The sequence below is a fragment of the Mesocricetus auratus genome, unplaced genomic scaffold, assembly GCF_017639785.1.
Source record: "Mesocricetus auratus isolate SY011 unplaced genomic scaffold, BCM_Maur_2.0 Super-Scaffold_100020, whole genome shotgun sequence".
Taxonomy (NCBI): Eukaryota; Metazoa; Chordata; class Mammalia; order Rodentia; family Cricetidae; genus Mesocricetus; species Mesocricetus auratus.
In genome coordinates, this window is record NW_024429201.1 from 42,068,066 (window position 1) to 42,095,741 (window position 27,676).

A 27,676-nucleotide genomic window follows, 5' to 3' on the forward strand; every position below is an offset into this window, starting at 1 on the left:
GCTGTTAGATTACCCTAAAGACTTGATACAAATCACAAAATCCTATCTAGGTTGCACCTGATTCTATATGGCCCAGTCTTTGACCAGATTGTAATCATTGTCTTGGTAAAGCAGAACATCAACTCTCTTTATCCATAGATGAGGAGAGTGTGTGATCCCTAGAATCATTATGGAGAGCAAAGGGGAATACTTAAGGAGTGCCTAGCATTGGCACTGGTTTCTTTTCCTTCATACAGGATCCACCAATAGTAGAATCCATTCGCTGTTACTCCTTCCATGCCCCATGCTTCTCTCCTCTGTGGGCATCCTACCAGCCACATTTGGTAGTGATAAACTAAGTTCTCTTTGTTACATTTTAGAAAGATTCACTACAGGTTCCTGAGCTGGATCAAATATGATGTGTATCAGCCCCACATATTTTATTCACCAACTTAATTGAGTGAATTGTGGTCAGTTATTCTCAGTGTTAGGTACTTGAATTTCAGTGAAAACACTTAACTGGTTTGATATTATTAACATGATTATATACAGGCTGAATATAGAATAAGCCCAAGAATCTGTGAGGGCAATGATTGTGAAGTTGCTGTTTACTAGAAATTTAGTATCATTAGGAAGTTCTTGTTAATATTCTTAGAATAATGGAATTGTATTCATACTGGAAACTGTGCTAAATTTAAGAAAATGCTTAGTGTTTGAAATGTTTAGTGTTAAATTTCAAGAATTTTGCAGTGCACAGGAATATATTATAATCCTGTGCACAGGTATGTGCAAACATAGCAACATACAATTTACTGGATGATTTTTGTGTCATCTGAGAGGAAGGAACTTCAATTTAAAAAATAACTACATAGAATGCGGCAAGTCTATTAGCCTGTAAGCGAGCAGCAAGCCTATAAGATATTCTCTTAGTTGGGAGTGGTGCCATCCCTGGGCTGATAGTCCTGGGTTCTATAAGAAAGCAGGGTAAGCAAGCCATGAGGAGCGAGCCATCCCATCATGGCCTCTGCATCAGCTCCTGCCTCCAGGTTGCTGCTCTGTTTGAGCTCCTGCCCTGACTTCTTTGATGATGAACAGTGATGTGGAAGTGTAAACTAAAAAACCCCTTTCCTCTCCAAGTTGCTTTTTTTTCCTGAGGTTTTATCACAGCAATAGTAATTCCAGTGAGGACATACAGTAACAACATTAATTAGCTTCTGAACCTAAGTGGTGGGGATACAGGAAATCAAGATATTATTCTTAAAACTTTTATGTATGTTTGAAAACTTCAATGGAATTCTAGATTAAAAAAACAACTGAAAGTAGTTGGGTGGTGGTGATGCATGTCTTTAATCCCAGCACCCAGAACTCCAAGTACAAAGCCAGGCAGGTCTACAGAGTGAGCTCAAGGACAGCCAGGACTACACAGAAGACCTGTCTGGAAACAAACAAACAAACAAACAACAAAAGAAATCCAGGGAAGTTCTACATGCAGGTCAGGTAAAAAGAACTTCAGAACTGGGCGTGGTAGTACATATCTAGGATCCCAGCACTCAGCTGAGGCTGGAACATCATGAATTCAGGGCATCCTGAGACATGGACTGAGGGAGAGCAAAAATATTTTACAGGAAGGAGTAGTCAGCTGTGATGGATGCTGTGGAAGGTTGGGTAAGAACAAGCATACTTGAGGGATTTGATAACCCAGAGGTTTCTGTGACTTTGTGTAAAATTGTCACTGGAGGGATGGAAATAGAAACCTTTGTACAGTGGACTTAGGAGGAAAATGAAACATGTATTTAACTTTTTTTCATTTTTCATAAAAAATGACATTTTGTTTGGAAGCCACTTCTCTCTTTTGATTCATCAGGGCTAGGGATTAAACCCAGAACTGTGCCTTGATCAGCAGGCATTCTATCTCTGAGCTAGATCTGCAGTCCCCATCCCCCCACCCAGCTTATACCTGTTTAGCATTTGCCTCAGCATCTGTGTGCTCTTGTGTGGAGACACCCATGTGTATGGGTGCACACGATTGGAGTTTGTGGGTGTTTAGGCCAGAAGTTGATGCTGGATGTCTTCCTCGTTCTCCACCCGACGTCCAGCATGAACTAACATTAACACTGGCTGATTATTCAGATCAGGAACTCACTCTGTAGACCAGGCTGGCATCAAATTTACAGAGATCTGCCTGCCCCTCTCTCAAATACCTGTGTCACTTTCCACTTTAATTTGAGGTAAGGTCTCTTGACCTTGGAGAGCCTGGAGTTTTCCTCCTGAGAGCTAGCACCTTCCCAGATTTTACCTCAGTGTTTGAGAAACAGGACTCTGCTCTCACACTTGCTTGGCAGCTGCTTTACCCACTGAGTCATCCCCTTAGTCAACACTGTCTTTCATGCTTTTGCTGTTTTGTTTTTAATTCTGTTAGAAGGTGGTTTGCAAGTGCAAGTTGACTTTAAACTGTCTATCTGAGTGACTCTGAAGCACTGATCCCCTGTCCTCCTGCCCCCATTTCCTGACTACCAGGGTTACAGGCCAGTGACACCAAGCCAGGCTTATTTTAAATAATTCTGGCTATGTACCCCAAAGTGACCAGAACTGGCGATCCTCCTGCCTTAGTCTCTTTAATGCGAGGGTTACAGTTATGTGACATCAGGCCTAGATTTTTTTTTTTTCTCCCTTTTGCGACAAGGTCTTATTCTCCAGTGCAGGTGGGCTCAGTTTGCTACAATCTTCTTGCCTCAACCCCTTTAGTGGGCTGGAATTGTCAGCATGAACAACCATGTCTGACAAAGTGTTTTGTTTTGTTTGTTTTTTTTAAACTTCTTGTCTGGCTGAAAAGGTGGCTCAGTGGTTAAGAGCACTGTCTGCTCTTAACCTGGAGGACCGGGGTTCAACTTCCAGCAGCTCATACCTGTCTGTAATTCCAGTTCCAGAGTTTCTGACACCCTTACACACACATACATGCAGACAAAACACCAATATACATAAATGTAAATAAACATCGTCATTGTTACTAAAAAATTAACTGAAAATTTTTATCTGGGAAGCTGTAAAAAATGTTGGGACTTTGTCATAAGTGATTTTTATTTGTGTCAAATATTATTATTAATGAAAACCTTTCTATTTGTTTAGAAATATAATTATTTTCATATTAAAAATTGTCAGTGTTTATAGTACATTTTAAAGTTGAAATTATAGCTCAGAACTTTAGAAAGCATTCATTACATGTATTGCTCTGGAAATATTGTTTGAAATCTATGAAACTTAAGGGGATTTTGTGTGTATCCTTAGAAAAAACTAAATGTCCAGGACTGTAGTAGAAACCTTTTGAAGTACCCCAAGGAAACAGTTTTTAAAATGTGTTTAAATCATAGGCATTGCTGTACTGCAGTGGGGAAATTGCTGTCAACAGACATGCTGGGGGGTATTGACTGTGGTTCACATTTGCCCCATGAGTAAGAAGCAGATGAAGGAGATAGGGAGTAAGAAACAGATAGGGATCAGCGAGACTTGGACTGGAAAGAGCAACTAAGGTTTTTCTACTTATAGAATGGAATGTCATACTTCCTGGAGAGAAAATGAACACTCAAAATTGTGAACAAGGAACCCCTGGGTCTTGTTACTTCACTGATACTGAGAAGAGTGTGTGGTTGCAGATAGCAAGTGAGCGTGTTGCCTGGTTCTGAAGTTACTGGATCTGCAAGGAAAGAGATTGGATAAATCTGTGTGTTGAAGATTTGACCTGATCAAACACTGTCTTCAAACTGAATGGCTCTTTTAGAGATGGGAAAAGAGTTCAGCCAAAATAAATTTAAGTGAGTTTTTCTGAGCCATGATATACTTCATAAATAGGACAGCCTGGAAATTGAGAGCACTGACTTTCAGCAGCAGGAGTGTGTGTGTGTGTGTGTGTGTGTGTGCGCGCGCGCGCGCACGCATCACATTCGGGTTTTGATCTGCTAAGAGGCCTCTAGTTTTGTAGCTAGTCATCTAGTTGACTGTCTGTAAGCATCAGAGGTGTCTGGTTTTATAAAGTCCATTACAAATACAGCATCCATCTTCTGTTTCTGGAGCGTATGCAAGAATGACCTATAGAGCTAATGGCTTCATGAGATGATGAAATTATTCTCTAGCCCTCAGTATTGTCTTTGTGTTCACTAACTATAGCTTGGTATATAGTTCTGGTGTGCATATGCCTTGTTGACCTGCTTATTATTTACTTATCTATCTGTTTGTTTATTGAGACCATGTTGCCTAGACTGTTTCAAGTTCCTGGCATCACGTGATCCTTCCACCTTAGGCTCCAGTAAGACATTGTCACACGTGGGTCCTACATAGGCCTTTAGGTTCCGTTTTTTGCTTTGTTTTGTTTTTGATTTTTTAAAAGATTCATCATTTACTCAATATTGATTGCTCTCACTTTTAGATAAACAAACCCTTTATTTGGACACATAGCAATATTAAGCCCTGCAGGGAATTCTTTTCATCAAACTGTCTCAATAGGACTTATTTCAGTATATTCAATTCTCTTATCCCTGCAAATACTTCTGCAGGGGATGAAGTTTGCATTCACTTCAAGTTATTCATACAAAATACAGTGGAGGAAGTATTTCTGTCACAAGTGAGTTTTTGTATCTTGGCCATTTTGTTTTTTGTTTTTAATATGTCTGTTGATTTGTCCTTATCACATACTATCTGCTTGTGCCCACACTGAACTGGAGCATAAGTATGGCTTCACACACAGCATGGTCCTCAAAAGGCCTCATCTCAGTGATGCCAAATGTCTCTCCCACTTGCAGTTTGTACTTTAGAAATCCATGAGGTACTCTATAGGGGATTAGATGCCAAAGTGGCCTTGCCATCAGCTTTGCACATGGTTAGTTATGGTCTGATTACCTGCCCCCTAAATGAATGTCTGTATGATTCTTCATTTTTGAGAGCCTCTGACTAATGGAGAATTCCCAATATTCCCCAGGGGAACATGAAGGAGGTGCTTGTTTTTTTTTTTTTTTTGCTTGTTTTGCTGTTGTGTATGTTAATTTTTCTGAATCAAAGGTGCAATTTCCTTATATCATTTTCCTCTATTCAACATTATATTTTTTCCCTTTTATATCTTTAGCATGTTAATGAAAAGAACACTGGATCATCTTTGAAATCACAAGAAAGGAAAGGGTCAGATGAGGTAATTTCTATAATCCTTATTATCATTTCTTTGTTATGGTTTTAAAGTTGTGAATTCTGTTATTGGACAGCTGACAAATGAGGTTTTGCTTTGTATTTGCACCGTGCCCATGCCTTTGCACTGATGTCTGTAAATGTGGACACTGCAGGCACACATATTCCCATGTGCATGGGTTTTCATGTCAGTGATTCGTTACCTTCAACTTTCAGGGTTTCTGTTATTTCTCTGCTGTATACAGAAGGTTAGTTGACCCAGTAGTTTCCAGGAATTCTGCCTGTTCCTCCCTGGAGGAGCCCTGGAATTACAGACATTCACGCTACGGAGCCAGCTTTTCATGAGGTCTGGGGATTTGAACTCAGGTCTTCACGCTCACACAGCAAGTGCGTTTGCCCACTGAACCACCTTCCCAGTCTTGAAAATTTTAGCTTGAACTAAGACATGATTCAAGAATATTAGTGGGAAATCTTGGAAAGAAAATCTCCATAGTGGTCCTCAGACAGGGACCTTTTTAGATAGTTTCAATTTAGAAACAGAGCTCAATTTTCAATGTCTTCCTACACAAATTGAGAGTTTTTGTTTTATTGGTGGTGAATACGGCAAATATAGAAAGAATCCAAAAGCAACGGCAGGAGGGATCGGATGTTTTCAAGAGAGTGCACGGTGAAAGGAGAGCAGTAGTAGCCTAGATTAACAGATCGTTCAGATTTGGAGACAAAAGGAAGAGAACTCTTTGTGTCTACATCAGTTCATTAGGGACATTGTAAGGACAGTTCTCCTTGCTTTGAGGTGTGTTTTCTTTGCTCTTCTGAATATATGCTTTGACTGGTGTCACATCATTGTGGGCCACCAGTGCTGACCTTCTTCACTGTGGAAGTGTCCTGAAATAGTTTTGTTCTCCAGAGGGTGCTGGGCTTGCCTGTCTTGTTACTGGATTTTAGAGGACTGTGTTTGCTAACCCACGAGAGCGATCTTTTGGGAAAGACTCTCACAGTCAGAGAACTGATTCACAGTCAGTTGTTCACACCAAGAGTGGGAAGAGCTGCACCATGTCTTTTACCCTCCTAGCAGATATTCCCATGGACCTCATCACCTTCCCTCAGAAGACATTGTCTTGCTTTCCATGGCTAGTGGCTATATAGCTCTGAAATGACGGATATACAAAAAGTGTGAAGTGATGGTCTTTGTTCTTTTTTCTCAATATTGAGCAGGGATTTTTTTGTTTGCTTGTTTTTGTTTAGTTTTGTTTGTAAATTGAGGCTCTCTTTCTGCTCATTTTCCAGAGTTCTGGAATATTTAGTATATAAAGAGATGTTTAGAGCTAGGACTTGCCATGTACTGTTTTCTTGTCAGCCTTCTATGAGTATCCATGAAAGTGTACTTCAGAGTATTTCTTTTTATTACATTTTAGCCGTGTGTGTGTGTGTGTGTGTGTGTGTGTGTGTGTGTGTGTGTGTGTGTGTGTGTAGGCCATGGATCTCATTATGGAGGTCAAAGGAAAATTCTTTCTGGAGTCAGCTCCACCCTGTGGGTCCCAGAGGTCAAGCTCAGGTCACTCTGCATTGCAGCAAGAACCTTGACCCAGTGAACCACTCACCTTAAATTTACAATGTTTCTTACTGTACACATTTGTGTTGAAAATAATTGTTTCTATGAAATGCAAATTTTCTAACATAAAAAGTAAATGTAAGTCTTCATTCCGTTTCCTTTAAAAATTATTAAATAATGAAGTTCCATATGAAAACTCACATTTTTCCATTTTTTATATCATGAAAGTATTGGCCATCATTTAGTCATTTTATCAACACTACCCTTTAAATGTATTCCCAGATTAGTTATCTATCAAATTAATTTTACTTAGGCAAATTGCAAGAACTTTCTGTTTGAAATTATAGTGTCTTTTATTCTTCAAAGGAAGATATACATTCTTGAATATTAGTCTCAGTTGATATAGAGATTAAACTATATGCACAAAAGGGAAATATTTTCTGGTACAGCAAAATGAATGATAAAGCAGTTTCCATACTGTCTTTATGGCCAATTGCATTATAATTTGGAAGCTTTAAAATCATGTCTTGAATGGACAGACATTGTTGGTAGCACAATGGCTACCACAGTATGTGATATATGGTAGAAATCCTGGCCTACTTGTTAAAGGGTTGGGAAGACTATTCAGAAGCCTGTGGGGGATGCTGGTAGGAAGAACTCCAAGGTTTGGTTCTGCCAAGGCATACTTCACTTTGAATTTAAACTGTAAAGTAATTGTATAGATCAAAAGGGAGAAAAACTGTTCTGTCTGTTAGCAATGGAAACAGTTCTGACTTATTCTATACCATTGCCAGGGTATTAATTCTCACAACTTCTGCCCCTGGAGTAGAGGCTGTTTTGCTGTGTTCCATCCAGAATACATGAAGTATTTCGCCTCCTCCATAAATTAAATTATTACTTTGGACAAAACAAATTCAGTGGAGTTTAAATATGCAAAGGATAATCCATGAATCAAGAACACCTTCCAATGGGAAGAATTCTATGAGCTCTGGGCTCTCACCAAATTCTGACTACTTGTCTTTGCCAGAGAAGACAAGCATGGAAACTGATACTTAATAATTAAGATGTTTACAAAATGCTATCTCTCAAAGTCTCTAATAGTTTATTTATAAATAACAAATGTGAGATATTGTGACACAGGAGATAGTTCAAGAAGCAGTCTTATGTTTGGCACTACATCAGCTTTTGTATTCATGGTTTTCTGGCTAATGCTTTTGTAACTACCATCCATGGTCAGTGAATGTATCTTTTCTTTCCAAAACTGCTGGAGAAGAACCTCTTGAAACTGACTCTCTTTTCCAAATATATATAATTTCTTTTCTTTACCCCTCTTCTGCAAGAATGGGGTAGGATTAAGAATGTTTGAGTTAGCCTTCTGTCACAAGGATTGTCATTGTTACTTGGAAGGCTGAGGAGAGGGGGCCTAAGTTCAAAGTCAATCTGACTAACAAAGCTAGGCCCTATTTCAAAGCAAGGGTACTCATGAGAAACAGTAGCCAAACAGTTTTGGGTCTTGGCATTCCATTTCAAACCAGGACACCCCACTATATTATCCCCAGGAACATGAAATCAGGAGAAAATCAGTGGGAAACCACTCTTCCACGTGTAGTGGTAGGTCTTGGTGACTCTTTCTTCCCTTTCTATTTCCTCCATTTTCTTTAGGGGCATGAGACAAAGGCCCAAAGGAGGGCCTTGTGGGTGGTGGTAATAGTATACGAACAGATGATGTTTAATAATAAGTGACAACTATGATATATTGTGTTTCAATACTTTCTCCTTAAGTATTGTCAGTAGTCATTACTATTTTGGAATGCATTTTCTGTGCTGCCACTAGGTGGTCTGCAGATGCCTACAACAGTTCTAATAGTATAAAACATGTAAAGCATGATTTATCATGTTCTATTTCAAATGCAAAGCTTGAAGATGGAACTGAGTAAGAAAATTTGGGTACATCATTTGTTATGAATTCATCAAAATTTTCTTACAAAAATTCTAAAATCAAAAGTGCATAGGCTGAAATAGAACTAGAGTCCAGGAAAAAAAGAAAAACAAAAGCATTTAACACAAGGACCTAAGTCTCCCAAGACTTGGAATCAAATCTATTTAAAGTGTTTGAGTGACCCATTTGGCCACAGTGGGGGAGTAGGAGCCTTTTGGAAACTTACTTTCGTGGGGTCCTGGAAAATAAAATTTAAAGAAATTTTTATTGTCTTTCAGAGACAAGTTTAAAATCTTCAGATTTAGTGATGGATGTGTTTTGTAACTAAAGAAAGAGCTCTGTAAGTTATACTGAAGGGGAACGGCAGTTTTTATGTTTATCTTGCCTGAATAGCCAGCCTAGCCTTGTCTTCCTCATTTCTTACTTTTTCTTCTAACACATGTAAATTGACTATGGAATGATTCAAGCTTCTGATACTTTCCTATTAGTAAAGTCAGTTTTTTTTTCAGATAATCAATGTATACTTTGAAAAAATAATGTCATCCACAGTCTCAATACTCACTGATAATTTTGTGTGTGTTTTTAAGTTAATGTGATAATGTTATATATTCATAGTTGTTAAATACATAAAGTTTTAGATACTCTTATTTAAAAGTCATGCATCTAAAATGTAATCATTGGAAAAACCATTTGAAGAAAACAATACCATCTCTGGAATCTAAAACCCAGAAAGGTGACCACCTTTTACATCTTGGTGCATTTACCTGTGTCTTTCTGTATTACTGCCATTTCTTTGTTTTCATGGAGGATTTATTCTAATGCCAACTACAGATAATGAACTCCATGGATGCTTACATCCTTATATAATGTGATATAGGATGTCCTCTTAATCTAAGTCTTTCCATATTCTGTATCACCTTTAGAATACTAAGAATGCCTAATACAAAGTAAATGTCATTGAAAAAATCATTGTATTATATTATTTATGGGAAAATAACATGGGGAAGTCATACATGTGTTCTATATGTCTATAATTTCTTTCAAATATGCTTGATCTATGGTTGGTTGAATCTGTAGATAAGGAAGAATGTGTGCTTAGTGCAATACTATTTTCAAAGTGAAGACAAGAAAGGAGCATGATTAATAGGATGGAGGCTAGAAATGAGTGATAATTTGAGGCAGATAGATGTTTTAGAATTGTAACAAAAGGGTGTCCAAAGCACGTTTCTGTGATCTTAGCACTGGGACAGACTAGGTAGGAGGATTGACATAGATTTATATAGCACGGTTCCACTACATGGGAAGAGCCTGTCTCAAACAGTTTGTACAATATTTCCCTTTGTAACTAACTTAGCTATCATTATGATAAAGTCCTAGAGCAGACTCCTAAATATTGTTTTATGATTATAAGCCATTGTAAGAGTCCATGCTGAGTGTAGATCATTCATTATGGCTTGCAAGCTCATGTCTCTGTGCCAAACAGGAAATAAAGTGATAGAGACAAGCCAAAGTCAGTCTTATTTGCTTTTCTGGACAACAGTGCCCAATATCAAATCCACCTAAACTCAGGATCCAAAATTCTTTGCATTTAGAACCCCAATTTTAGTTAATTTTTGGGTGTGTGTATATATGTGTGCACATGCATGTTCCTGTACATACGTATACAGGTGCAGCTGTGCTACGAAGGCCAGAAGTCAGCCTTTGGTGTCCTCCCTCAGGCGCTGTCCAGGTGCACCATCATTGATCATGCTTTCCAAGAAAGTGTTTTACTGAGCTATATCCCTAGCACCCACACTCTCATATTTAGTCCTAGAGTTTTATGTGAGAGTGTTTTTAAGATGCTTTTTTCTGGGAGGAAGCAGAGTTTTATGAATGTAGTTATCATTTCCCATTAGCTTCCCCCAACAAATTCAAAGAACAGAAAAGTATTATGAACATTATTTTCCCTCAAACTTTTCTATCTCTTGCTGTATAGGCCTTTTGTTCTACAGAGAAGATGATGGATGTAGCTCAATTCTGATATATTAGGCAGTTGTCTTAGTCCTTGTACAGCAATGTCTTAATTTTGTCTTCAGTTTAAAAAATTCCCAAATGTACCCATTTTGTGTTTTTTAAATGAATATTTTTCCTGGGATGCGTGTGACTCCAGTATCTCTTTATTGTTCCTGTCTTAGCACCAACCCTCAATGATACTAGGGTCTGAACCCAGGATATCTGAAGCTTAGGCAAGTACGCTACTACTAAACTGCATATCCAGACCTCTTTTTACTTGCTTATATTTGAGGCAAGCTGCCTCAGACTGGTTGTAAACTCGCTGTAGTGGGCCAGAGGGTGAACATCCTGCTTCTGCCTCCAGTCCTGTAATACTGAGTTTTGGTGTGTTAATCACTAACCTCCTTTCTTTTTGGGCCATCAGCTCACAAAAAAAATGGCAAGGAGACTTATGAAAGCTCTGCCTTAGCTTCGGCTTGTTTCTAACTAGCTCTTCTAACTTAGGTTAACCCATATTTTAAAGTTTTCATCCTTCTTTGTGCTCCTTACCTCATTTCCATTATGTCCATTCTGGTTATTCCGAATCTGGCTGGTGATTCTTCTCCTAGCTCTCTCTGTCCAGAAGTTATGCCTATACCTCCTGCCTAGCTATTGGCCATTTAGCTTTTTATTAAACCAATCTTCACACACCATAAAGGAATGAACAGTCTGCTACAGCCTTCAGTTAATGCTCTTTCCCAATTAACTATTATGTCTCATTAGCGCTTCTGAAACTTGTCCCTAGAGTTCTGTTTGTAAATCATGCTCTTTGAGACTTAAAATACAAGTTTAGATGTTTTGTGTTGCTTCTTTATGACTCTCTTACCTCTCACCTTCAGTCTCTCTGTTATCTTCTTTAGTCTGCTTATAGTGGCAATTCCATAATGTTTAACAGGAGGCATGTTGATTTTCCACATTTTTTTTTCTTGTGCTGTTATGTTATGAGACACTCAGTACTTTGGTCTTCGGGATAAAAATGCCTGATTTCTTTTTTCTTTGATATTTTTAAAGTTCCTTCTTTGTCTTTACTCAAATTTAAGTAAACCATTGTCTACACTTGGAGATTGACCATATCTATGAGTATAATGTCTTTAATGCTGTTCCCTGTGTGTGTTCTTAATTTGAATCTTCTCAGATGTAAGTCTTTTGGCAGGGAGCATTCAGGTCCTGCTAAAATTCCATTTTCTGATGGGATTTTATTCTATGCACATCATATATAAAATGAAATGTAGGGAGGAACTCAATCCCTATTATATAAATCCATAGCTGGTCAAAATGTAGAGCAACCAATTGTAGGGTGTCCAACCACAACTGACACATCTACAGCACAACCTTTACTCCAAGGCTCAGGGAATATCACTGAAGAGGGGCTAAAAAGATGGTGAGAGCCAGAAGACGAGGATGGGGTGTCTGCTTCAAGACATTGTATTCTGTGTATGGGAAGACTGCACCCATGAAATCTCAAAACTGTGGTCTTCCAAGACTTACACAATGACAGCGCCAGTTGTTATTCTGTCCTGGTTAGTTTTATGTCAACTTGACAGAACCTGTAATCATTTGGGAAGTGAGACTCTCCATGATAAAGTTTCTTTGTAAGATTGGCTTAGAGGCAATCTGTTTGACTTTTTTATTAATGATTGATGTGAGAGGACCCACTCCACCATGAATGGGGCCAAGCCTACACAGGTGGTCCTTCATTGTGTAAGAAAGCAGGCTGCACATGCCATGAGGAGCAAGCTAGTATGCAGCATTCTTCCATGGACTCTTTTTCAGTTCCTGTCTCAGGATTCCTACCTTGAGTCCCTGCCCTGACTTTCCTCTGTAATGCAATAGGATAAACCCACTCCTTCCCAAGTTGCTTTTGGTTATGGTGTTTTATCACAGCAATGGAAAGCCTAACTAAGACATATACTGATGTATATAGGGGAAACTTTACAAGGTACCACCCCAAATGATGAACTGTGAACATTTAATACCTACTGAAAGATAGAGACTCCTTATTCTCCAGGGATAAGCTGTTTGAAGGATTATCTAGTCCTAAGTGGTTAGTACTAAACAGGTAAAAAGCCACACTAAATGGACTCGGCAGGTTATATATTTATATGTATGCATCTATATATGTAACTATATATGTTTATATGTAAGTATGTGTACATGTACATGTATGGATGTATGTGTATTAATCAGGGTTCTCTATCATAAAGGAATTTATAGAATGAATCTATATATACATATATATGTACATGCTTGTGTATTTATATATATTCGCTATTGCTTCAGTATTATCTAGGGTTATCCTTGTCTATTCCTGGGAGTTACCCTAATGCCAGGTTTCTCCCTAATCATATAATAACTCACTCTCTCAAGATATTTCCTTCCTTGCTCTCCCTCTCTGACCTTGCCCCAACTTGCCCATCCCATTCCCTCATGTTCTCCTCCCTCCCCTTCCTCCTTCTCTTTCCTCTTCCAGCTCCCCCTCTTTTCCTTGATTTCAGTTTGCTCAAAGCTTTTGTCTATTTCTCCTTCCTTGGGTGATCCATGTGTGTCTCTCTAGGCTCCTCTTTGTTACCTTGCTTTTCTGGGTTATGGATTTTAGGTTGTTTATCATTTGCTTTTTATGTCTAATAACCACTTATGAGTGAGGATATACCATGTTTGTCTTTCTGAGTCTGGGCTACCTCAATCAGGATTTTTTTCTAGTTCCATCTATTTGTCTGCAGATTTCAAGATGCCATTTTTTTTACCACTGAGCAATATTCCACTGTGTAAATGTACCACATTTTCTTTATTCATTTTTTGGTTGAGAAGCATCTAGGTTGCCCCAGGTTCTGGCTGTTATGAATAATGCTGCTACAAATATAGTTGAGCAAATGTCCTTGTGGTATGAATGTTCATCCTTTGGGTACATTCTCAAAAGTGGTATTGCTGGTTCTAAAGGTAGACTGATTCTCAATTTTCTGAGAAACTACCGTACTGATTTCCAAAATGACTGTACAATTATGCACTCCCATCAGCAATGCAGGAATGTTCCCTTTACTCCACATCCACTCCAGTATAAGCTATCATCAGTGTTTTTGGTCTTAGTCATTCTGATAAGTGTAAGATGGTATCTCAGAATTTTTTTTGATTTTCATTTCCCTGATGGCTAATAATGTTGAGCAATTCCTTAAATGTCTTTCAGCCATTTGAGAGTCTTCTGTTGAGAATTTTCTTTTTGATCAGTGCCCCATTATCTAACTGGAATATTTGGTATTTGGGTGTTTATTATTATTATTTTTTAGTTTTTGTATATTTTGGAGATTATCCCTCTGTCAGATGTGGGATTGGTGAAGATCTTTCCCCATTTTGTGGGCTAACATTTTGTCTTGTTGACTGTGTCCTTTGCCTTACAGAAGCTTCTCAGTTTCAGGAGGTCCCATTTATTAATTGTCAATTTCAGTGTCTGTGCTACTGGTATTATATTTAGTCTCCTGTGCCAATGCTTTCAAGGCCACTTTCTTTTCTATGAGGTTCAGTGTGGTTGGATTTAAGTTGAGGTGTTTCATCCATTTGTACTTGAGTTTTATACATGATGATGAATATGGATCTATTTTCATGTTTATACATGTTGACATCCAGTTGTGTCAGCACAATTTGTTGAAACTGTTGTCTTTTTTTACAATGTGTAATTTTAGCTTCTTTGTCAAAAATCAGATGTTCATAGGTGTGTAGATTAATATCAATGTCTTCAATCCAATTCCATTGGTCTACCTGTCTGTTTTTATGCCAATACTAAGCTGTTTTAATTGCTGTAGGTCTATAATAGAGCTTGAAATCAGGGATGGTGATGCATCCAGAAGTACCTTTATTGTACAGGATTTTTTGGCTATCCTGGGTTTTTTGTTTTTTTTTTATGAAGCTGAGTGTTCTTTTGAGGTTTTGAAGAATTGTAGTGGGATTTTGATGGGGATTTCTTTGGATCTGTAGATTGCTTTTGGTAAGACTGCTATTTTTACTATGTTGATCCTACCTATACAAGACATAGGAGATCTTTCTTTCCATTTTCTAATATCCTCTTTAACTTTGTTCTTCAGCAACTTAAATTTCTTGTCATACAGGTCTTTTACTTGTTTGATTAGAGTTACCACAAGATATTTTTTATGTTTTGTGCGTATTGTGAAGGGTGTTGTTTCCTGTGACTTCTTTCTCATCTTGTTTATTGTCTGTATATATGAGGGCTACTGACTCTTTTTAGTTGATCTCGTATTGTGCCACACTACTGGAGGTGTTTATCAGCTGTAGGAGTTACCTGGTAGAATTATTGGGGTCACTTATGTATACTATCACATCATTAACAAATAGCAAAAGTTTGGCCTCTCCCTTTCCAATTTATATCCTCTTGATCTCTTTTTGCTTTCTTATTTCTATAGCTAGAACTTCTATTACTATATTGAATCAATATGGAAGGAGCGGGCAACCTTGTCATGTTCCTGATTTTAGTGGAATCACTTTCAACTTCTCTCCACTTAGTTTCATGTTGGCTGTCAGCTTGCTGTACATTGCCTTTATTATGTTTAAGTATGATCCCTGTATCCCTGATCTTTCCAAGACCTATATCATGAAGGGGTGTTGGATTTTGTTGAAGGCTTTTCAGCATCTAATGAGATGATCATGTGGTTTTCTTCTTTCAGTTTGCTTATATGGTGGATTACATTGATGGATTTTGTATGTTGAACCATCCCTGCATCCCCGGGATGAAGCCTACTTGATCATGGTGAATGACTTTTTTTATGTGTTCTTGGAATCTGTCAGTATTTTGTTGTTTTTGTATCAATGTTCATGAGAGAGATTGGTGTGCAATTCTCTTTCTTAGTCGTGTCTTTGTGGTTTGGGTATCAGGGTAACTTGGAGTAGGAAAAATAAAAGACCCAGAGACAGATATTGGGATTCAAGCTTCAAGTTGAAGATCAGAGAAGCAAAGTAGCCAAACCAGTAGATCTTGCCTTTACCCGGCTGAAATGAGGCTGAAATGACAATGCTGTCTCCATGAATCTTCAGAGACAAAAGCTCTCAGCTCCTCTCTCCTCCTGCCTTTTATTCCCCTCTCTACCTGTGTAGTGCTGGGATTAAAGGCCTGTGATCCCAGGTTCTGAGATCACCTTTGTGTGAGTTGTTCCTTTTAGGACTGTTTCAATTTTGTGTAGTCATTGTGGTCTTGAACTAACAGAGATCTGTCTACCTCTTAATCTTGAGTTCTGAGATTAAAGGTGTGTGCCACCAGTGCCTGGCGAGCTGGTATGGCTGCTGGGATTAAAGGTGTGTCTCACCAATGCCTGACCTCTATAGCTTTTGGCTGGTTTTGCCTACTGAATCCTCAGGGAAGCTTTAATAAATCATGAGTAATATATCACCATAGTAACTATAGGCTAGAGAAGTAGTTTGACAATGTTCCTTCTGTTTCTATTGTGTGGAACAATTTGAGAAATATTGGCATTAGCTCTTCTTTAAATTCTGGTAGAATTCTGTGCTGAAATCATCTGATCCTGGATCCTGGATCCTGGGCTTTTTTTTTTTTGGTTGGGAGATGTTTGACGACAGTTTCTATTTCCTTATGTTTTATAGGTCTATGTAATTTGTTTATCTGGTCTTGATTTAATTTTGGTATGTGGCACTTATGGAGAAAATTGTTCATTTCCTTTAAATTTTCCAATTTTGTAGAGTACAGGTTTTTGAAGTATGACCTGATGATTCTCTGGATTTCTCAGTGTCTGTTGTTTGGTCCCCCTTTTCATTTCTGATTTTGGTAATTTGGATATTTTCCTCTGTGTTTTGGTTAGTTTGGATAAAGGTTTATCCATCTTCTTGACTTTCTTGAAGAACCAACTTTTTGTCTCACTGATTCTTTGTGTTGTTTTCTTTCTTTCTTTCTTCTTTATTGATTTCAGCTCTTAATTTGATTACATACAGCCCTCTACTCCTCTTGGGTGAGTTTGCTTCTTTTTGTTCTAGAGTTTTCAGTGGTTCTTTTAATTACCTAGTCTGTTAATTACCTAGTGTGAGATTTCTTCAATTTCTTCATGTGGGCACTTAGTCCTATGACCTTTCCTCTTAGTACTGCTTTCATTGTGTCCCATAAGTTGGGTATGTTGTGCAGTTATTTTCATTGAATTTTAGGAAATCTTTAATTTCTTTATTTGTTTCTTTCTTGAACAATGGTGATTCAATTGAGCATTATTCACTTTCCATAAGTTTGTGGGCTTTCTGCCATTAGTATTGCTGTTGAATTCTAACTTTAAGTCATGGTATTCTGATAAGATACAGGGAGGTTATTTGAATATTTTTATGTATCTGTTGGGGTTTTCTTTGTTACTGAGTATGCCGTTAATTTTAGAGATGATTCCATGAGGTGCTGAGAAGTAGGTATATTCTTTTGTATTTGGGTGAAATATTATATAGATGTCTGTTAATCTCATTTGAGTCATAATATCTGTTAGTTCCTTTATTTCTCTATTAATTTGCTGTCTGGCAAATCTGTCCAGTGGTGAAAATGGGGTGTTGGAATCTCCCACTATTAGAGTGTGGGGTTTGATGAGTGATTATGCTTTAGTAATGTTTCTTTTACAAATGTGGGTGCCCTTATATTTGGGGCATAGATATTGACCGTTTAATAGAAAGGTTCTTGCTTATATTTTTCTATTTCTAAATCACCCCCTATTATTTGTGCTCTTTGATCCATAAATAAGAAAGTAGCCACCACACAGGGAGTGAAATGTTTGGAGGGACTTCAATTCATAAGACAACTGCTCAGTTGAAGACTTTAGTGGAATTTGCTTGCCTTTGCATTAGTTATAAACTCTTCAGGCAACATTATGAAAATTACAAATGGTCCTTTACTTTGTGTGTGTGTGTGTGTGTGTGTGTGTCTGTGTGTGTGTATTTGTGTACTAATAGTGTACTAATATAACTATTGTTTACTGAAGTGTTTGTAGTCGTATAAATAATTTACACACTCTTAAGGTGTTCTCTCATATTGAAAGTCATATTTTCTGTTTCCAAGAAAAAAACAGCAAGTTTGGGGAGCAGTCAGCCTTCCAGAGCCCACGCTGGTGGAGCTGCCACAGCCATCAAGGTAGGTCCTTTCTGAGTCCAAGAAAGCATTGATCCTCTCTGCTCTACAAGGAAGGCATCAGTCAGTGGGGCACAGATGGACAGCAATCAGCACACATACATCCCAGGACCCGTGAGCCCTCAGTGCCTTCCTTTTTCTAGCTAGGCTGCATCTCCTAAAACTCCCTAAACATCACCACCAATTGGAGAGCTAGTGTTCAAGTACTGGAGACCACAGGAGGCATTTGTCATTCAAAGGTCACATAAGTACTTGCTTATTTGTTTAACATCTGATTGAAAAGGCATAACACATGAAAACTTATTGGCTATCATATTATTTCTGTGAGAGGGAGGATGTAGCTTCTTTCAAATATTTTATTTATGTGTATGTTAGTTCCTGTGCGAGCTTTTGTGCACCACCCAGGTGCAGGTGCTCTCTAAGGCAAGAGGTGTTAGAACCCCTGGAACTGATGTTACAAGCAGTTCTGAGCTGACCTAAGTGGAAAATGAACCCAGGTCCTTTTCAAAAACAATAAGTGCTCTTATCCACTGAGCCATGCCATCTTTTCAGTCCTGGATTTAGCTACTTTCAATGGTTTGAATGATTTAAAACTTACTAAAGCCATTTATGTTATAGTTACCGATGTCATATAATGTGTTCAATAGGTATTATGATAATAAATAACTGTAGATAGTCTTAGGCTTTTGCATATACTATGAGTGAAATCTTTCTGTTCTCCTGATTCTTCAGAAATGATTCAAATATCTCTCATAATGTGTCATCACACCAGGTTCTCTGCTAAGTGTTGTGTGTAATTACGTTATAAAACCATCTAAGAGCCTTATATTATTTATTCCTCTATTCCTTAGGAAACAGTAGCTCAGAGAGTTTAGGTAACCTTAATGTATTCTCCTAACAAATAAGATGGAGGTAGGATTGGCCGAGGTTTCCCAAATGGTCCTTGACAATGATAGATTCCATAAACTCTGAGCATTTTTTTGTAGTATTAACACCTCTGAGCTTTGCAATGTATAAAAGAATCAGTGAAACATCACCTTTAAAATCCAAAAATAAGAGAAAATTTTCTGTTGATCCTGTTGCAACTCTGTGCTGTGGTCAGTTATGTACAAGGTTATCTGAAACCTTATGCTATTTCAGAATTCTCTACAAGGTATTTTATTCAAACACCTTTTCTCTGAAATTGATGTTTGCCCCCATGAAGTCTGTTGATCTTTAAATTTATGCCATTTGTTTGATGAATGGTTGATATTATAATGTGTCCAGAGTCCTCAAGGTACTCAACCCAAGACTCAGTAAAAAGATAATGAACCTGTAACATTAGGCTGGGGCCACCACACCCCAAATTTAAGATGTGAAGTGTGTCTATAGACCTTTTCAAATCGCAATTCTACCAGCCAGTAAAAGTGGCAAAGAACACTGGGAGACAGACCGCTAGTACAGAGGTGCTTTGCTGCTTCAGACGGCCCTGCTTTAGATGGCGCTTTAGACAGGCTTCAGATGACGGCGCTTTAGATGGTGCTGCTTTAGCCTTTGTGGCTGATGCTGGGTGCCCAAAACACTGGTGCTCACTCAAGAGGTCCTTCTTCCACAGTCTGACAGTCCCAAGTCTGGGTTTCCTCCTTGCCATGTCTTTCATTAGTATAACTGAGCTCATCAGAAGGTGACTACGATTTCTTGTAATGACTGCTGCAAAATTGAAAATGAAATAAAATGTGTGAAGCACTGTGCCCTGGACTGGACAGCCGACAGCTCCTAGGAAACATGCTTACTGTGGTTCCTCTGGTCAGTCCCCATTATTTGTTGTTAAGGTACTGGAAAGATTTTCCAAGTCTTAACTATTATGTACTTTGGGGCTATATTTAACTTAAATATAAATTATGCCTTTCAATTATGATCTGATTCATTAGCAAACCCATGTACACAGTGAAATTTAGTGGAGTCATTTGTAGACTCCAGAATTACTATTAACTGAAACTGTTGGATGTTCAGTTTCTGCCTACTCCAAAACAATTCTGTGTTAATAAAGTGAGTGATTATCTCCATAAGCAATATCCTACCTGCTATATAATTATAGGCTTAAAAGATCCAAACCTCATGTAATTTGAATATATCTAACTCAAAGTAGTTACTATGAAATGTTAGCACCTAAAATTTAGTTGTTAATAAATTAATAATGAACAATGATGAAATTTCAGGCATTATACAGACTCTGATTAGAATCAATATAATAAAATTGTGATGCATAATTTGTCATTCAGTTTTATTGCTGGAATAGTTCTGACAACTATTTTGATCATCAAAATAGCTTGTATGGAATGTCTCAGTAGAACAATAGGCTATTAGGATATAGTAGTGAAAGTTATTTCTGATTAGGATCCACCCTGGTTAGTTTAGAATAGAAAGGAATTTCTCCAGGGACAGCTCACAGGCAACTCACAAGAATCCAGCAGAAGGAGGCTCAAGTTTTGCTGCCTGGAATATTGTACAACAGCACATGGAGCTTCTCTGGCTAAATTATGCTACAACCACAGCTCAGTATTTAGCTCCATTAGGACCAACACCAGAAGCCTTTGCTGTCAAACCCTTTCTGTAGAATCGCTGTCCGTATAATTATAAGCCTCCTCATGTTGCTCATCTCCAAGCTCATCTTATCAACAAAGGAGTTTATTTTTATTTATGTGAATGTGTATGTCTATGTGTGGGTATATGCCACGTGAATAGGTGCCCTCAGAGGTCAGAAGAAGGTGTTAGATTCCCTGGGCCTGGTGTTTTAAGCAATGGTAAGTTTCCTGGGGAGGGTACTAGCAGCTGAACCCAGGTGTCCTGGTAGAGCAGCAAGCACTCTTAACCTTAGCCTTCTCTCTGAATTCTCCAAGCATAGCACATTTGATTGGCTAATGTAACTTACATGTCCAATCTTTCTACAAGAGACTATGTACGTATAATTTTCTATGTTCTAGTTTGGTGAGATACACTGCTGAAATGGAAAATTGGAAATATGCTAAAGATTTTTACTTGTGTCAACAGCTGTCAAGTGGCAAGGACCCACTAAAGACTGAGAGACAGAACTCTCTAACTTAACAGTGAGGCTATTGACAACTTATTCTTCAGCAGCAACCTGCTTATAAACAGAAGAAGCTGCAAGCACATTTTTCCTGATCTGAAAGGGAGGAGATCGATAAGAAAAGCAAGCAGCCATCGGGAAATGCTCTGTGCACGTTCTCTTAACTTGGGTATCACAGATAGCTAAAGTTCTTGCTTTTCTTCTCCATAATCTGTGCCAAGAGCTAGATTAATTCTGACATTCAAAATTATAATCCTCCAGATACCTTGAATCATGTGGTTTGTGAGACAACTCTGGTAGATAGGAAACATTTTATTTTAATAATCATACATATACTTTGATGTACTACAAAGTTACACATTAAGCTCATAATCATATTAATACTTTTGCTTAAGACAAGATTTAATTCTGAGTTAAAAGGGAAACCTATTTTAAAATTTTGTAATCATAATATAATTGCAGCAAATTTTGAAATATTATGTAAGTAATGTGCGAGTAACCAACATTTGGCAATGTGTGTCTGTTGGTAACCCTCGTGTTATTTTCATGCGTTTGGATCATTGGCAGTTATTAAACCAGATCTCTGGTTAAGGAAGTCTGGGGTGAGGCTCATTTCTGCTTTTCTAACAAACTACCAGGTCTTTAACTACCGTGTGTCATATTACTTTTGTATCAGTGGAGAATTTGGCCAAAATGAAGATGCTCAGCTTTGGAATCAAAGAATTGATTCCCAGGCTGGAGCAAGTCCTAGCATTTGTGTATTGAATAGGCATCACCAGCTAATGAAAAAACCATATGATTTGAAAACCACACTCAGAAAGAGGACAACCCTCAAAGAGCGTGACAGGCACAGCAGTCATGTTGTGGCCTCAGCTGGCAAGGGATGCCATGAGGAACATCTTGCTCACTTCTGACTGGGAGCCCCTTTCTCCCTGGGTAAGACTAGCCAAAGTTTACTCCCTATCCCTGTGGTTACTCTTCTGAGGCCTCTGGAGCACAGAGCCCCTCCGTTTCCCCCACCTTTCATTGAAGAAGCCACAGCTGCCTAATGCTGGGAGCTAGGAGCCAGGGCTCATGACTACTGGAGCATGTCCCAACCAAGTCTGTGCTATTTTTGTCAGGAGGAAAATAATTCAGTGAAGGCTAGGAGAGCTGAAGTACCTAATTTCTCCCAAAGAAAGGAGAATTCTAGCAATCAACAAGACATGAAATCTAATGTGTATTTTCATTAAGAAGATTTCCAACAAGGTATTTTGGGAGATTATAAAATGTCAGAGATGGGCATTGCCTTACTTCATAGGCTCTATTTGATAGAAGTACAAGGAAAATGGGAACAGGTCCATTGTGCAGAACACCGTGCATGGGAAGGCAGAGGGTGGCACCCACCCTGACTGACCTTGGGATGTGGAGAAGACAGCATTTGAAGGGAGAGCTCTCCTCTTTCAGTGACTCCCAATTATCACCTCTGTGTTGGTTGAATACAGCACTGAGTCTTTGCTCAGCTGTCTGGTGTCAGCTGGGTCTGAGGCCTCTATTCCTCTAACACCAGTCACCATCACTTCCCCCATTCCAGTCAAGGACCAGGGTTGCTATCCGTGTTGGTTTGTGGCTTTAGGAAAGCTTGGATTTCCATGTCGTTTAAAATATGGTAACTAACTTTATAACTTGGCTTTCTTCTCAAAGAGTGTTGCCTTTATTTATCAATGTAGAATAGCAGTATCGAGTTCTGAATTTACATATTTTATTCGATGGTTTCAAATCTATTCTTTGAAGTTTCCAATCACGAAATAGTATAATGTTCAACGATTTAGTACATTTTGTATTCTGTTAGACTGTTCTTAAAAAAAAAAAATCCAGTATGCAGTTTTAGGGGTGTTTGGAACCCGGGATTAACTTCATGGCTTCAAAGGACTATTTAGGGACTGTACTGGTGGAGTTCGCCAACCTTTGCTGCTTATTTTGTTAGTCAAAAAGTGGCACCCCGGAACATGAGACCTGCCATGCCCTGCGGCGCACAATATGTAGGGAACACAGGGCGCATGGCTGGCCTCACAGGCCATGGGCTCAGTTAGCCCTCCTGGAGATGCCAGGAACGCTGGGAAGCACCGGGAAGCACAGCCCAGGCTGGGCAGGTTCAGGGCCGGCTTGCTGCTGAGGTGGGCGGGAGCACCGGCAGGCCCCGCCCCGGCCCGCGCGTCACTCGGGAGGGATCAGTTTGAGCTGGGAACTGAAAGGCAGAGGTTGAGTTTCTACCGGAATGCAATCATCCTCCAGCCCAAGCTGAGGTCTCCTGCCCCTGCGTCAGGCTCAGAGTGAGTACTGATTTGGGTCGCTTTGCTCCAAAGCCTTGTCTGCCTTTCGCGGGCCCTCAGCGTGCCTGGGCCGGGACCCTGCAGCCGACTCCGGCCAGGGACTCGTTCTTTTGCTGTTGTCATGAGCGAAGCTAGCATTTCTCTCCTGATGGGCTCTAACTTTGAAGGAGTTTGTCCCCCACCTTTACTCTCTGGAGCAGTCTTACTGGCCTTAGAGCTGCCAGTTTATCTGCTGACAGGACATGAAGGATTACAAAACAGGGGTTTTGTCCCCTGTTCCTCGTGTTGAAAAGAACAGCAGCAGCTATCTAATGATTTGGCTCGGCCCTTTCTGGTCTTTAGCACGCCCCCCACCTCACCCCGGAGGCCCGTGCCCACCCTGCCTCCCCCAGGGCTGCCAGTCTATGGCCTGTTTCAGAGAATGAGCTCACTGCGTGTGACCTTTCTGCGTACCTGACACACACTGGGTGTGGTGGGGCAAGTGTTGTAACAGGGTTTAGCTCTGTTTCCCCGAACGCAACTCAAGACTGTGGAAGGATACCATCACAGATAGAAACTTCACTCTTTCAAGAACACGGTGTCTTCCTCGGAGATTTCAGGGTGCCTTCCGAAGTGTTAGGGCCCCACGTTCTCCACTTGTTTACTCCCTGAGAAGCAAGTTCATTATTCCTATTGTGCATGTACCCCGAGAAAACGAGGCAGAGAGTTTGTGCAGCTTCCCGCATTCGGTGGGATGTGGGAGCCTGGAGTCTTCATGAATCCACCACGTGCACACCAGTGGGACAGAAGTGTTTATTCAGAAGCTCTCAAAGGTTCTTGCCTGCCAAAATGGTTTCTAGGGGGAAATCTCTGCATTGCAGAGCAGCTCTATTAGGAGCGCATGTACTGCTCAAAGGCAAAAAGTGTGTTCCCTGACCAAGAGCTGATCATTTGATTGTGGGAATGAATCTGATTTTTCAGTCTCTGAAAGGCTAGAAGGAAAGCATGTCAGCTACCCAATGATTTTTAACAGACATTTTTTGGCACTTTGTGTAACAGTGCCGAGTTATTTCTGTTACTTGAAAGATAATTTACAACATCTAGAACTTGAGGCTTCTGAGTAAGTCTGTTTGAACCTTAACTATTTAGCTGACAACTGTACTCATGCTAAGCAAAGAGGCAGTGCTTAGTTCATGCACAGTAGTGTTCTATTGTCTGCACTAAACAGTAATACGTTATTTCAAAGTGACTGCAATAGGCCTTATTTGGGGAGAGATGTTTATGTTATGAAGGATTCATATCTTCTTTTATGAGTTCACTGAGTTAACTTCATACAATTTGCCTCATTCTGTAGGCTCCATGGTCAATGCAAATTGTGAGATGAATGGTGAAGGGAACATTGATAAGAGACTTTCAGATGGATATCAACATAGTGACAAATGTAGCTATGTCTAACCAAGATCTCCTTAGACACAGTGATCTGTGCTTTAGCAGTTAGAATCTCCTCAGAAAGGAGGAGGACTTCAGACAGAGAATGTGGGCCTAAGAGAGACTCTAGGTTAGCCATGGTCCTGTGCTCTCCTGGTTCTGTGCTGGGGATGCCATGCAGCTTCTTGGAATGGACTCAGGCAATGCTTCATCAAGCGTGGACTGGGATGCATCTGCATTAAAGTCCCGTGGGGTAAAGTTTGTTAAAATATCCCTTGAGAAACTTCTCAAGCCCTGTCTCTAGCCACCCAGCCAGGTTCACTGAATGATCTAAATCTCGAGACGAGTTCTTAACATTTATCAAAAGTTTGATGACCACTGCTCTGAGTAGTGAACGAGACTTTAAAGATCCCACCTGGAAGCAGCCTTCTGGCCTTCCTTGCTCAGCAAAACATTATAGTCAGAATTAGAGTTCTGGATCACATAGAAGACAGCCTGTGGACTCAACTAACTCCTCTGAGTATGCCGTCACACCGTCTGAACACTTAATAGAGTGATGTTCCTCATACATGGAATTCACTTAACCAGACCTGGTGATGTCTCCGAGTACACCCTGAGCAGTTGCTGTGCAAAGCGCATGAAAGCTGTGGAAAGCACTCGAGAACACTGTTCCTCCCAGAGATCGGAGTCCAGCTTCCCGCGTAGTCTGCCTTGTTGTCAGCTCTGTTAGGAGTGGAGCCAGAGAAAGTTGCAGAAAATAAAATTATTAGTCCATTTGCCAGTTATATGTGCCTTTTCTGTGCTGCACATATGAGCAGGGAAAATACAATCTTTTTAAATAACTCAGTTTCAAAGACTAGCAATCATTAGTCACATACTATAATCTTTTAGAGGTGTACTTTTTTTATGAGACACAATTTTAAAGATGTATTCATCTAGAGGGCTAGGCCTTCAACAAGGAACTGAAACTCATGACCACAACTTATACTGTTCACAACTGTGACTTCTCTTTCATATTCTTCATCTCTTTTTCTCTGCTGTAGTTAGATTAATATCTGCAGCTGTCTCATCGACTCACTTACATCCCTGTCCAGGTATGCATAATTCATACTGTTGTCTATGAATTATGTGACATTTTCATTCCTTTGTCTCTGAACATTAAAACATTTAAAGTATGCTTCAGATGACTTTGTGTTTGCAGCCATTGACTTTCACTAATAGTGTAGTCTTTTCTCATGGCATTTGAAGCATATGACTTGAAACTCTTATTCAGGGAAAATTGCTTTCCAGGAGTCCGTTTCCTTTTGTTGTGGACCCCTTTCATAAAACGTCCTGCCTGTGATCATTCAGGGTTACGTGTGTGGATGCCTGTGCTCAGAACCCCTGTGCCACATGGAGAGAATGATTCGATTTCTGAATGTTCAATGCCATAGGTGTGACATTCCTCTTTGTCATAGTGTATTTTTAAATTCATGGTTGCGTCCAGAGAAAAGTCCATTGCTGTTGCCCAGGGCTGAGGATGTTGGGGTGGTGTTGCTTAACATGTGCTTTGTGGATAATCTGTTCTTTGTATTTCCCAGCTTTATGTCAATAACTCTGCACAAGGCCTGCAGCCAGGATTGCTTTCGTCTTGAGATACTGGATTCTGAGTTCCAACTATTGGGTCTGTTTCTGACATCACTGTGAGCCAATCATCTTCCATTGTGCTCAGGGGAGGTCTCCAACAATTACTAGTCTAACTGATTCACATAGCATTTCATTTATTCTTCTCAGCATTTGTATATTCATGAGGCACATTTAGACATTTTAATTTATCTTATAATAATAATACTAATATATAAAGACATACTTATAAAAGATTAACCATAGTCCCAGAGAGTTTAACATGTGTCACACAGAAATCAAGATTTGATTTGATTCTGGTTATTGTTATTTACTGATCTTACAAAGTCCTATACTTAGTTCACTAATGTTATATGCATAATTCAGCAGAATTTTTATCTGAATTCAAGTAAGTACTGGAAGTCAATCTTATACTTTTATTGTTGTGCCCATTATATTAAGATATTGTTTGATTTTTATATAAATATTTGTGCCTACTGATGGAATTAGAAGACGTTCTGGTTAGTCTCATGTCAACTTGATGCAAGCTAAAGTCATTTGAAGGGCGTGAGCCTCAGTTGAGAAAATGCCCCCATAAGATCAGCAAACCTATGGGACATTTTTTAAATTAGTTATTGATGGGAGAGGGCCCCAGCTCATTGTGGGTAGTACCATCCCTGGGCTGGTGGTCCTCGGGAGCTCTGGAAGGAAGCAGAATGAGCAAGCCATGAGGAGCAAGCCAGCAGGGCAACTCCATGGACTCTGACTCAGTTCCTGTTTCCAGGATCCTTTTTGGCCTCCCTCAATAGACTGTGACTTGGGATTTGTAAGATAAATAAACCCATTCCTCCCTAAGTTAGTTTTGATCATGGTGTTTCATCACAGCAACACTAACCCTAAGACAGAAGACACTAGCTTAGTTGTGCTTATTTAGATCCTTTACATAGGCAGCATGAAATAAGTGTTAGCCATCTTTGAATATAGAAAAACATTATTAGTTAATAGCAATATATATTAATAGTATTGATAACACTGTTATATAGTAGAACTAATAGTAGTCTATAACAAAAAATTCTCTTACTATGTAGGAAATTATAGAACATTTGCTCAAATTGAAAGATCAGCATCATTGCCCAAGTTGCTTAATTCTATTTCAAATCAATTATGCCTTAAAATATGCCCTATACCACCGCATTGCAGGCAGACTTGAAGTAAGGGTGGGATAAATTAATAATAAACTAGAAGGAACTGTTAAATGAAATAGGCACAGAGCAGTTCAGGACTTTGCTGAATATCACACAGCATTTCATGCATCAGGACTCAGAATCAGAACCCACAGATACTCTTCTCTCTACTGTCACGATGACTCTTCACTGTTTGTGAATATTTAACTTGCTATCAGTGTATATTGTAAATTTCCAGGTACCATTTTACTTCATTCCCCATTTTAATTTTGTCTTCTGAAAGTCAACTTGGATAAGAGAACCTTGCTATAATTTATGCCATTTTACCA

The 27,676-nt window shown here is 39.2% G+C and overlaps 1 protein-coding gene across 13 annotated transcripts in view; it reads left to right on the forward strand.

Annotated features, from left to right (window-relative positions):
* Cast (calpastatin) overlaps positions 1 to 27,676 on the forward strand; it is a 104,515-nt gene that overhangs the window by 7,599 nt on the left and 69,240 nt on the right. For 4 of the 13 annotated variants that reach the window (XM_040728942.1, XM_040728931.1, XM_040728943.1 and 1 more), the window contains 2 exons: positions 5,093 to 5,155; positions 17,707 to 17,778. The exons of 2 other annotated variants lie outside the window; for them this stretch is intronic. Coding sequence is in view for 6 of the 11 variants with exons in the window: in XM_040728931.1 (XP_040584865.1) it covers positions 5,093 to 5,155; positions 17,707 to 17,778 (135 nt within the window). In the remaining 5 variants the exon portion in view is untranslated. Of the gene's footprint in view, positions 1 to 5,092; positions 5,156 to 17,706; positions 17,779 to 23,034; positions 23,155 to 26,150; positions 26,225 to 27,676 lie in introns of those variants that run through there. 7 more of the 13 variants (XM_040728935.1, XM_040728945.1, XM_040728937.1 and 4 more) reach the window with 4 other exon arrangements.